Genomic DNA, 13,127 nt, shown 5'->3' on the forward strand with positions numbered 1-13,127 from the left:
GGGACAGGCTCTGAATGGCCATTCCTTCAGTCTCTGCTCCAAATTTTGTCTCCATATCCCCTCCTATGAATATTTTTGTCCCCCACTTTTAAGAAGGACTGAAGGATTCGCACTTTGATCATCCTTCTTCTTGAACATCATGTGCTATGTGGATTTTATCTTAGGTAATTCAAGTTTTAGGGCTAATATCCACTTATCAGTGAGCACATACCATGTGTGTTTTTTGGTGCTTGAGTTACCTCACTCAGGATGATATTTTCTAGTTCCATCCATTTGCTATGAATTTCATGAAGTCATTGTTTTTGATAGCTGAGTTTGTACTCCATTGTGTAGATGTACCACATTTTCTATATCCATTCCTTTGTTGAAGGGCATCTGGGTTATTTCCAGCATCTGGCTATTATAAATAAGGCTGCTATGAACATAGTGGAGCATGTGTCTTTGCTGTATGTTGGAGTATCCTTTAGGTTTATGCCCAGGAGTGGTATAGCTGGATCCTCAAGTAGTGGAATGTCCAATTTTCTGAGGAACCTCGAGACTGATTTCCCTAGTGGTTGTACCAGCTTGCAATCCCACCAACAGTGGAGGAGTGTTCCTCTTTCTCTACATCCTCACAAGCATCTGTTGTCACCTGAGTTTTTTATCTTGGCCATTTTGATTGGTATGAGATGGAATCCCAGCATTGTTTTGACTTGCATTTCCCTGATGACTAAGGATGTTGAGCATTTCCTTATGTACTTCTCAGCCATTTGATATTCCTCAGCTAAGGATTCTTTGTTTAGCTCTGTATCCCATTTGTAATCAGGGTTATTTGACTCTTTGGAGTCTAACTACTTGAGTTCTTTGTATATATTGGATATTAGCCCTCAATCAGACGTAGGATTGGTAAAGATCTTTTCCCAATCTGTTGGTTGCTGTTTTGTCCTAATGACAGTGTCCTTTGCCTTACAGAAATTTAACAAGGTCCCATTTGTTGATTCTTGATCTTAAAGCATAATCCACTAGTGTTTTGTTCAGGAAATTTTCCCAAGTGCCCATGTGTTCGAGGCTTTTCCCCAGTTTTTTTTTTTTTCCTATTAGTTTGAGTGTATCCGGTTTTATGTGGAGGTCCTTGATCCACTTGGACTTAAGCTTTGTATAGGGTGATAAGAATGGGCCAGTTTGTATTCTTCTACATGCTGACCTCTAGTTGAACTGGCACCGTTTATTGAAAATGCTTTTTTCCACTGGATGCTTTTAGCTCCTTTGTCAAAGATCAAGTGACCATAGGTATGTGGGTTAATTTCTGAGTCTTCAGTTCTATTTCATTGATCTACCTGTCTGTCTTTGTACCAATACCATACAATTTTTATCACTATTGCTCTGTAATACTGGTTGAGGTCAGGGATGGTTATTGTAAATTATTGTAATTTTGAATTTTACTTGTTTCTTTGGTCAGGAACCAAAAGTCAGAACCATCTTCGGCAGGGAGATTCTAAGTCCTGTAAATGAAGTGGTTTCCCCAAACAATCTCGGATGAAGGTTTCAGCTGTAATGACAGATTTTAGGGGATATATTTTGCTTCCATGTACAGCCAAGACAAGACAAACATGTTTCTTCAACATTCTCCTTTGAAGGCCTTTCTTTCAGTAATGGAATTACTGATGTTTGACTTGGAAAATCTCATCTATTAATTAGATTTGTTCATAAGAAGGGAACTGGCTAACTGACTCTCATAAGTGTAAACTCTAGTTGATTTCTTAATAGCATTATAAGTATGTTTGGCGTTTTGAAACCAACTAACATTAAATAAGAAACCTGCTGGTCTTGCCAAATTCCTGTTAACACTGTCCAAAAACTAAGGGTGTTTGTACATTGCATTATACTTAAGCTACTCTTACTAACAATATTAAATGGGGCATGTATAATGCATGTTAATATATGAAGAACTGATCTGAAGTTAACAATTTTAATAAATAATTCAGGGTTTTCTCTTTTGTGGGTTTTATTCTTCTGGTTGGTATTTGAATCTATAGTAATGTAGTACATATTGTTGGTTTTTTTTTCTTTTCTTTTTTTCGGAGCTGGGGACTGAACCCAGGGCCTTGTGCTTGCTAGGCAAGCGCTCTACCACTGAGCTAAATCCCCAACCCCTGGTTTTTTTTTTTTTAAATTCAAGTTCTTGAACAAAAAGATAAACATCAGATGAAAGGTTCATAGATTTTTAGAAGTAATTTTTGTGAAAATATTTTGGCTCCTCAAAACATAATTTCTTGCACCAAAACCAAACAAATTGATAAGTCTGATAACATAAGAATTTAAAAATTTAACTACATAAAAAAATAAAATCAGGTAGTAAAATACCAGCCATCAATATGATAAGAAATGGCTATTTGTTTGAACATGAAGAAATTGAAGAAACCAAGCTGATACTCTCCATGAAGCTTCCTCCCTGTTGCCTAGTATGCTATGCAAGCTTCTGCAGGGCACAAGTCATCAATAATGTCACACAACTGTGAACCCTGTGAACTACAATAACAACCAGGGTGGCAAGATATAGCCATGGGAGCAAGAGAGACATGAATGCTATCGGTGAACCAAGCACTTTCTTATTGGACTTAAACCTGCTTCTGAGAATGAAACACATGCCTAATATTGAAAATTATTCAAGGACACATGGTTGGGAAGTTTTGGGTCCCCAGGAGTGAACCTAGTACTGTTATTTTGTCCCATTGAAGACACAATATTAAACTGTCCTCAAAGTTCTTACCTCTTTAAATAAATTTCTTGATTTATTTATTTCTTGATTAATATATATTAGTGCATCTCTCATACCTCACCAGAGAAATTCCTTTGTTCACTGGACAGTGTTCAATGCAGAAACTCACAATTTCTCAAATTTCAAAGAATACATATAAGTAGCTTTCAGATATCATAACCACTCCTAAGATTAAGGGGCCATCAATGAAGTGGGGACAGAAATTAAGGAGGAGGGACTGAAGGTTGTAAGAAATGGAAGCCAAGAAGGACCGGGGTAAAATAGTGTCTTTGGGTGTAACAGGACCACTGCAGCCACAGTCTCCCAGAAACTCTGGCTGTCGGCATGAAGCCTTCACAGGTCAAGCCAACTAACACTCTCACATGGACCAAGTGGCAGTTTATGAGCCTTCACCCTCAGTTGAGGAGCTGTGGGTGCTGTTAGTTCCCGGAGAAGGGAGATCCAGTTTTCTTTATGGCTCCTTATACTCCAGTGGATGGTCCCATGATCAGAAGTATATGAACAACTGCTGAAGTTTGGTGTTTTGCTGTGTATCATAATACTAAATACTGGCCTTCAAGGCCTTGTTCCCAGCAATGAGGGAATCCACAAGTACCAAATGACCTTGCTCCTTAATTTAAAACTATTGGTTAAATTAAAATGCTGTCAACCTATAGCTGGACAGAAGAGAGATAGGCTGAGTTGTTTATTTCCAGGATTGGTGCCAGAGAAGGGAGAGAAGATAGAGAGAGGACAGGAAGGCATGGGGTAGGAATCTTAAACATGACAGTGTGGGCTTGTCATTTGGATGTAAAACCTGCTCAGATGGAACATGGGAAGTTATAACTTAGGGTTATTGATGGAGAAGTAGATTTTAATAACTTAGAGGGTAGATATCTGCCCAGCTCTAATCGTGTTAAAGACTTATTATAACTATGAAAGTTGTGTGTCTTTTATCTGGGAACTGAATGTTCAAATGTGGAGTAGAAGCCCCTGATTGAGATTAAACCCTTAATACAACAGACACCACAATTCAAGTCATTAGTTTATTAAATAAAACAAATGAAAGAAAACATGAAATTAGGGAGCTTAGGGAGATAGAGACAAATTACAGGAATTAAGGGGATGAGTTGGGGATAAATGTGATCAAAATATGCCATATGACTTCTCAAGGAACTAGTTTTGTTTTTAACTTCACAATGGAGAGATAGTAAAATTTACAAGGCTGTGTTAAGTTGACAGTTAAGGCTAACTAGAAAACTGTGTAAACACTTTTATTATATAAAGTTCCTACTGACACAAAATGACTACAAATGTGACTTTTACATTTGCATTGGAAATTATCCAGGGAAAAATAAGCTTTTCTAAGTGTTAAGCAGAGTTGCAGTGAGTGTATGAGAGCAGAGACCTGGCTTGCTGAACTTCTCACCACCTTTCCGTCCTCATGCATATTTCACTTTGATGTTTAAGTAGCAATACAGGTAGTATGATGATGAAAGACAAGTAAATTATGTTGATCTGAAAGTAAATTAAATGTCATCAGAAGCCAGCAGGTAATTGTGCTTGAAAAGGCATAAAATATTGCATGTTCTTCCACTCGACCTGTGAGAACTTGCCATCGTTGAGTTGAAATGTTCGCCTTCTTTGGTGTCTTATGAGTCTTCTTTTCCTCCAGACAGAGCCAAGGGAAGATCAAGAGCAGGGAGCCACTTCGACTCAGCCCGCAGACGGAGCCGAGCAGTCCTTTACCACATCTCAGGGCACCTGCAAAGAAGAGAAAAGAACAAATTGAAAATAAATAACGTAGGTGCTGTGTGTATACACTGTGGACACCAGTTTTCCCTAGAGAGCAACTCTTGTTCCACCAAAGAATGGTTCCCACTACTCCTTTATTGAATTTCTTAGCTTTAGCACAGAGACTACAGTGTTGCTGTGGTGAGTGTACCATTGTGCTGGGGAGGGCCACGGCAGACAGACTCTATATTTCGAGAAACAAGACGGTGTCGTAGGTCCTGTTCACAGTTTCTGTCAGTTAATTACAACTTTTTAAATTTAATTTAAGTGTCAATATTACACTTGTTCCCATTCCCTTTAGTACCTTTACTCAGGGGAACCATGAGCCAATAAAAGTAATCATTTAAAATGTTATGTTCTATACAAAACGGTTGGAACTGTCAGACACTGCAGCATTTCATTAGAAATCGCAAGCTACCCTGATTAGGTTATATGAAAAGTTTTACTTTTAGTGAATTACAGTAAGGGCTCCTTACTATGGCTTACTAAGGATGACTAAGGTTCGTCCCAACCCTCTTTAACAGACTCAGCACTATGGTGACCTTTTCTTAGACCCAATGCCTTGATGAAACAAGCCTTCCTTCTGGTCTGCAAAATATCAATATCTGTGTTCATAGGGAACAAAGAAAGGAGTTTAAACCTAGGGTGTGGGAAGCTACTTGAACATGGGGTTTGACTCTATTGTAGCTCCTGGAGTTCCCAGTCGATATTCCAGCCCACTCAAGCTCCTGAGATTATTCATCAGGCTTTGAAGGCTCTGACACTCACTCCTGTGGAGAGTTGAACACCGTTGGTGGAGGGTGGTAGTTTGGTCTTTCGTCCTAACTTACTATGACAGTTTTATGTTTGTGTGCGTGAGTGTGCATGAATGTGTGCATGTATGTGTGTGTGTATGTGTGTGTGTGTGTGACCTATATGCAGAGGTTTGGTTATGCTGAAAGCCCACACCACTTCTTGCCTCAGTTGAGCAGCATTTGGCTGAGATAAAATGCAAGTCTCAGTGAGTTTAAACTACAGTGGTTGAGCCTTGCTGTTTCTCCCTCTAGATAAACAAACTATAAAGTATGACTTAAAAAAGTCTGTTTTAAAAAACTTGTACCTCCCACTCCTTAGTGACTTACTTAATTGCTGTTGTTCATTTTAGAATTATACACTTCAGAGGGGAGGGTAGTACTAAGAATGCCTAGTCAGTTCAGAGCCGATGAGGCCACAGGGGCCCTAACTACAGAAGCCAGATGTGGTTTGCACTGGCCTCAGTCACTGTGCCCTTTCCGGCAGGAAAGAGAGCAGCTAATGAGCAGACATCAGGAAGAGAGGGGGAAGGAAAGAAAAGATCCTGCACTTACAGACAAAACGCTCTAGGGCCTGCACTTACAGACAAAACGCTCTTAGGGGAATTCAGCAGCAATAACTGATACGCACATACACACAAAATCACCAACACTTTATCACACTAGCAATCTAGCTTTTCCTTCCTTACATTCTATTAATTCGGGACTCACTGCACGCCAGTACCAAGGGTGTTCCATTAGCTCCATCTTAACCACGGGGAAAACTCCAACTTATTAAAACTCTCCAAAGCAGAAGAATCAGCTGAGGGACTTGGGCCTTAACGTTCTTTCTCAAATCACTATCTTATTCTTGAACAGCTTTTCCCCAGGGATAATCCTATCCTGCCATCACAGGCAACAGAACTGTTTAGCCTTGTGTCTGAGTTTGAGGGCATGAAATACCTTTAACTTAGGTGCTAGGTTTGCCTGGAAGTTGCAAGAAAAAGACTTTGATTCCTTTTCATTTTTAGTTGCTTATTCTGTGAAATGAGAAGTCTATCCAGCAGATATCAATGTGGAAGGGACTCTAGCCAGCCTGACTGTGGAAAACATGGTGCTGGCCGGCCTTGCCCTTCTCTCCCATTCCCTCTGACTTGCTAAACTGTTAGATTACATTCCTAAAGCTCCCTGCAAAGTCTATTCCATTGTATGGCTACTTCCTCCTCTGGACACCGACTCCCACGGTCCAGCTATCTAGCTCTTGAAGTTTAGCCATCCAAAGCCCCCTTTGGTTCACCTAATTAATACGACCAGTTAAAATTAAAAACTTCATCTCCCCTTTGTAAACTGCCTTTTACCAATGGCCCATGTCTTTTTCCTCCCTATCCAGAGTCAGTCCTTTGTCCCCAAGAATAAATACCCCCTTTCCCTCTTTTTTGCCTCTTTTCTCCCCTCTCCTTCATCATCTTCCCTATCTGCATCTTCCTCCCTCTGTCCCTCTAGGACAAATATATCTTTGTGCTGAGAACTTTGTCACAGGTTGTCTTGACCCAAGTCTGGTGTTCCTTATACATGACAGAGGAGAGAGTCTGAGAGGGATGTTAACCATGCCTAAATCTCACCAGCAAGAAGCCTCCCTCATCAGTACCATCATCAAAGACAGGCTCTGTGTCAGGTATGCCCAGTGTAGGGACATTTTCCTACCCTCTTCATGCATTCAGAGGTGAGCTTCAAACAAACATTGCCAAATATTTTAGGAAAAAATCTTAATTAGGTTTTGGAGTTAACAAATGTATTTGGATAGTTCACCAGATGCAAATTAATAGACTAAAGCATTATTGGTCCTAAAGCATGACCCTCAAAATTGATAAGTGACAGGTGCTTGAGATCTATTATTATTTTATTAAACATTGTATTATTCTATGGACAAGCTTCACATGTTTAGGTGTTATAAATACTGTGACACTTCTCCAGTTTCCGTCTTTTGCACACTTTTATGCACATGCATATTTTTGTGGTTGTAAGAATTTGCTTGATTCAAGAGAATTTTGTTAAAGACTCTGGTTGGCGTACTAAAGTCTTTTTGTATAATTACAAACTGTGTACTGATGTGTGTAGGATTGAATTATTGTCACTTCAAAAGCTAAGCCTGCTATATTGCATTCTAAGTATAATTTTTAAATACCATGCTGTAATAACAACAATGTAACCATAAGTTTAAGGTACACACTTGAAATAGTCTATGACAATGACAACACACAGCTCACATTTAAATTGTTTATTGTTGCTCTGATATCAGAGTTTAATGGAATCAGTGTGAGATGAATCAAACAGCTTACCGGAAGTGCCCGATAGGTATATTCTGAGACGGTAACAGAATGATAAAGGCAGTACCCTTTTGGACAGAAACATAAAGTGCTTCTGGTAAGCCTCAAGAGTTCCTGATTGTAAATGCTTAGGGATAAAGTTATAATTCAGTCAATCATGGACAGCGCTAGAAAAGTAGCTCGTCAATTAATTAAGAAAAATTAATTGTTTGTTTTGAAAAGGACCTGGTTTGGTTCCCTGCATCCACACAGCTGCCTATAACTCCTTTTGGAGGAAATTTGGTACCTCCTTATGGCCTCTGCAAGCACCAGATATGCATGTAGTACCCAGGCATTCATGCAGATAAAGACATTCATACACATAAAACAAAATAAATAAACCTTAAAAATAATTTAACTGCCATGATAACATCAATGTACCTAATCGACCCTGAGAAGATGAGTATTTCTGGACCTGGATTCTCTCTTCTCTGCTCATGCTTTAGACCCTTCCCCCAAAACATACCCGACAAACATAAAAAGTAATTCATTACCTCAGTTTTATGGCAAAATCCCACTTGGGAACTTGTCCTTCAGATACCAAATAGGCAGTTTGAAGAAACAATGTAGTGGTACTAACCAACCATCTGGAAGTGAAGCAGTGGCCCACTGTGGTGCACCAGTATGACATGCTTGTGGGACTAAGTAGACTTCATAGCAGAAAATAGATTCATATTGGGAAGCCCTCCCTTTAGACAAGAGGCAGAACTAACAGTTCCAAGTGCATCCCAGGAATCCTTCCTGGGCCTGCCTGAACACACGATATTTCTCTGCCTTCCTCTCGGTGACTGAGACATGAAGACTACACTGTGACCTACAAGCACTATGTATCCAGAACGTTCTCCTGTTAAATTTCAAATCCAAGTTCTCATTACCTTTCTTGATTTCTCATTATTTGAGGTCAAAACAAAGTCTATAAGCACTCATACTGGTCACAGGCTTGTGGAATTTCCACACACGTTATTGTCGAGCCTTCTTTTGTCTCATAGCAACAAGGGAATTGTTCATCTATTTGGACTGCTTTCAAAACAAAACGCTTCGTCAGCCACCAGTAACTCTAGCTAGTCTCTGTTTAATCAGCTGTGTGGTGAATGTTGTCTTCCTCCTCCATGACTTGAATAATAACCCCTGAGCAACTGCTTCTCTCCTTAATGGTGGCTCTATTTCAGAATATGTGCACATTAATCAAAATAATGAAGTTTGGGTTCCAATTAGAAACATCGACACCCACAGTGCACAAATGCATGGACCACCAAGTGTATTTTGAGGAAAGAAAGCAACTGTTTTCAGGAGAATGTTGGTTGTCTCTATACTTTCTGAGGGGAGGGAGGCTATCTTTGCTGACATCAGCGGAGTCCCAGGTCAGAGCTCTTTAGGTAAAGCCACCATGCACAGACTGTGCACACTAATGAGCATACGAGCATGCCCTTGTTGTTATACTATGTATAGGATTATACATGCAACTGCATGCTTTTCAATAACATTTGAGATAATAGTGTTTTTAATGACCAAAGTCTAGATCCCCCCCAACACACACACACACACACACACACACACACACACACACACACACACACAATCTGCCCGATACTGTCTATATAACAAAGATCACTGTTTAGTTTTAGTCTAGTAACAAGCAGGAGACATTGTAAGTTTGCTATTAGGGTAGTTTCTTTGTCATAGGAACCCTATAGCGACAATGCTAATAAATAGTGCAGGTCTAGACTGGAGATGGCTCAGAGGTTACTATGACTCAGAGCACATACTGTTCCTACAGAGGAACTGAGCTTCGTCATTACCCATGTTAGGTATCCTCCATTTTCAAGCCATCCAACACACTCTTTTGACCTCCTTGAGCATCTATGTTTATGTGTACAAACCAATAGGTTTTCTGGTCACTCACTCAATGTACCAGTCAGCAGTGAATTCACCAGAAGATTTATGTGTCTGTAGCTGCATAATACTAAATGCTAACAGTAAGCTTTTTAGATATATAGGAATACTCTCTGAAATAATAGTAAGATGTGCAAATTATAAACATATAAACCAGTAACCATTGTTTATTACTATCATCAATATTATATACTAGACATAATTATCATAATTATCTATGGTATTTGTGTACATGACTAAAATTCAGTAAGTACCTGTACAGTAGCATCACAGACAGGTTATGGTATTACAGTGGCCTGCAATTTCCCTATGTGACAAGATTTTCACCTCACTTGGAATCTTTTGGGACTAGCATCACAGAGAACCCTGAGGTTGACTGCAGCACAGTTGAGTAGCACAGGGCAGTAGATTCATGTCACATTGTAGAGATCACTTGTACGGTACTTGATGTTGAATGCGTGGCTAGTCCAGGCTCCTCAAGTGTACATTTAGAGCTCTTCAGTCTCCATTTCTAACTGCAAACTTCTTTATCCCTTCTCTTGTGTCTTTATCCACAGAACGTGTTTGTAGATAAACCGGCGTTTCCAGAGTATAAGGTTTCCGATGCAAAAAAGTCCAAGTTCATCCTGCTGCATTTCAGCACTTTTAAAGCTGGCTGGGACTGGCTCATTTTGCTGGCAACGTTTTATGTTGCCGTGACGGTCCCTTACAACGTGTGCTTCATTGGCAATGAGGATCTGTCCACAACTCGGAGCACAACTGTCAGTGACATCGCCGTGGAGATTCTTTTCATTATAGGTAAGATCCCGCAGCGTCTCATCGCAGAGATCTGCATGTGGGACGTGAGCAGGTTCCATAATTCTCTGTGGAAAATTCAAGCAGAGGTCTATTTGCAAGAAGGTTTTTCAGCTTCTGATGCAAATTTTGGAGCGTCACATGCTTGAATTTCTGAAATTTGCTTCTTCTGGTTGGCTTGCTGTCCCTGCACTGAAACACCTAAACCATTTTTCCTCACTCGTTTTATTGGAAAATGGATCAAAGGAAGACTTTTTGTCTGTTGTGTTGGATTCTGACATCCTTAGAGATATTAACTACACAAAGTCAGAGACAAGTTTAGCAAAAGTCCATCAGTAGAGTGGAATTCTGACGGCGGTCCAGTATGTCCTGGGAGTGATTCTTTAACGGTGCTTAGAAGGGGCTCTGCAAACGACTTGCCTAGAGAGGCAAAGAAAGCATAGGGCATTGGTACTATAATAACTGAGAGAGGCAGGATCTGATTCTAGCTAAGGGGACCCCGAGGGATGTTTATCTCTAGAACCCTGTGAATTTCAGATGACAGACAACACATATCTTTATTGTGTAGACGTTTTTTCCTTCTTCTTTTCTTCCTGTCTGCTAAATCTTCATTTCTTTAAGAACGAAGCCTGTTCCTTGTTTTTTCATCTAGACCAAATTCTAGTTTTCTATAACTTCAGATTACCTCCATGCTATTTAATTAGCCACCATTGTCTACAAATACTGAGTCTTTACCTGATGATTGTAATAAAGAGCAACACGAAAAAATGTTAGGGAAATATCTTAAGCAAGTAACTAAATCAAGGCATGATTGGCCTTTTTTAAAAAAGAAGAAGTGAAGTAGACCAAACCCCTTTTTCAATGGTGGTAACTTGTTTGCTCAGTGAAGCTCTTATTACTCTGGGGCCAGAGTGGTTCTGTAAGTGTGTGTTAGAGCGGATCTATGACTGGTGTGGGAGTGAGGTCTGTGACCGAATGTATGTGTTTGCTCTAGACATGTGTGCCTGCTCTCCCCCTGAATCCTACCCCATGAGCCCTGCCTGTTAGGACCCCAGCTGTCACCCCCAATGTGGTCGCTATGGTGTGTTAGACCACTAGGTGGCAACAGTGTCTAGTTGGGTAACTGAGTAAAGCTACAAAATCAACTTCATTCTTTCAATTAAATACATTCACTATGAGAAAGTTAAAAGCATGATGTGACCTGCTTGATCGTGACGGAACAGCAGGTTTCGTCATGACAGCCTGCATCAATGAAGTTATGGACAAACTGAGCGGGACTATTTGCCAATCCATTTGGTTTCATCTCCTGCTTTTTCCTCTTATGATGCCATGACAAGCTATGATGTCATCATCCTAAAACTATTCTCAATATCCAGGTTAATGTTCTGAAAGAGTCTTGTCTTTATTCCATGTCTGAGCCTAGTTTACAAGGTCTTAGCAAGAACCAGGTCGAAGTGTCTGTTGAACATGCATCATCACCTTTTTACATTGATAGTTACCGCTCCTTCACTGAAGCAAGGCTGGTTCCTGAATTTTCTTCACCATGGCTTCCTGGTATTTGGTATTTGAAAACTCATGCATAAGGGATCTATGTTGGCACTTTGCCCTCTCAGGCAGAGGATGACCTATTTACCCATGAGGATTCACACTCTGGGGAAGGTTTATTTGTATGGGGTATGCATTCCTGGGGAAGACTGACAGAGTCTGGTTTCTTCTTCTGATGCTTCCCTCTCATCTTCTGGATCCTCTCTTACTGTAATTTCCATTGCTCAGGCAGCAAGTTGAGCCAGCGCCTACCCCCACTAAGCTCCTGCTATTTTTACCCAGTTGTGTTTGTCCATTGATTGCCTTACGGGTGGAGACATGACTCTGCCAGCAAGATGAGGCCCTTCCCGGAATCCCTCCTTGACTGACTTAATTTCACAGGCAATAGGAATTTGCTTGCAGTCCTCTACTGTTGCCACCCTGTTCCTTTAAATGGGTTTAAGTTCATGTGCGCTTCCAATGCGTTTGAAGAACGGTGTAGAGTACGATTTCTCCTGGTAATGTTTACCCCAACTTTGATTATGTGCATCTTTTCACAACGGTGATGAAAACTGATGAACTGTAAGTGAGCTACAAGGCTTGGAGTAAGAGCAGGTAGTGGCAGCACCCACCAATTCAAGGCCTGAAGGGGTTACACACTGAAACATTATATCCAACGCCAAACAATGATAACACAAGATAACACCATGAATGTAAATGTATTCTATTTATAGTACGGCATTTTCCCAGTACCCAGGACTCTGTGTTACTTAGCTTTTATTATATTGTGTGGTATGATGGACCATGCTTACTTAAAATTTACCATTTCTCTCTAAATTTTTGTTTCTATGGAACTGGAGATTCACCCCAGAGGCTTGCAAACCTCACAGCTGAACTGTGCTTCAGTCCATCTGGGTCCATTACAGAGGGTTTGGGGAAAGACAGGTTTCATTGTGTCTGGAAGATGATTTTCTTTTTAAATGTTTTGTTATTTGCACTAGCTCCAGGGTTAGATTACATATGTACTTGTCAAATGGGGAATAATTAAATGTCGCATGCAGAGAAGTTTCCTAGTCAAAATTAAAGATGGGAGCTGAGAGGATTCTTTAGGGGATTCATAACAACATTCAGCACTGTAAATCCTCACAGAAATCCTATGCACAGAAATCTATTTCACTTTGACTCACAATCATCTGGCTGGATTACTTTACTTCAGAACTCATCCTCTTCAGACCATCTACTATATTC

At 40.2% G+C, this 13,127-nt stretch overlaps 1 protein-coding gene across 1 annotated transcript in view; it reads left to right on the plus strand.

The window, feature by feature from the left end:
• Positions 1-13,127, plus strand: part of Kcnh8 (potassium voltage-gated channel subfamily H member 8) — a 582,230-nt gene that overhangs the window by 419,514 nt on the left and 149,589 nt on the right. Inside the window, exons 4-5 of the mRNA XM_032900823.1 lie at positions 4,413-4,540; positions 10,118-10,358. Of these exons, the coding sequence (XP_032756714.1) occupies positions 4,413-4,540; positions 10,118-10,358 (369 nt within the window). The remainder of the gene's footprint in view (positions 1-4,412; positions 4,541-10,117; positions 10,359-13,127) is intronic.

This window comes from Rattus rattus, chromosome 4, assembly GCF_011064425.1.
Source record: "Rattus rattus isolate New Zealand chromosome 4, Rrattus_CSIRO_v1, whole genome shotgun sequence".
Taxonomy (NCBI): domain Eukaryota; kingdom Metazoa; phylum Chordata; class Mammalia; order Rodentia; family Muridae; genus Rattus; species Rattus rattus.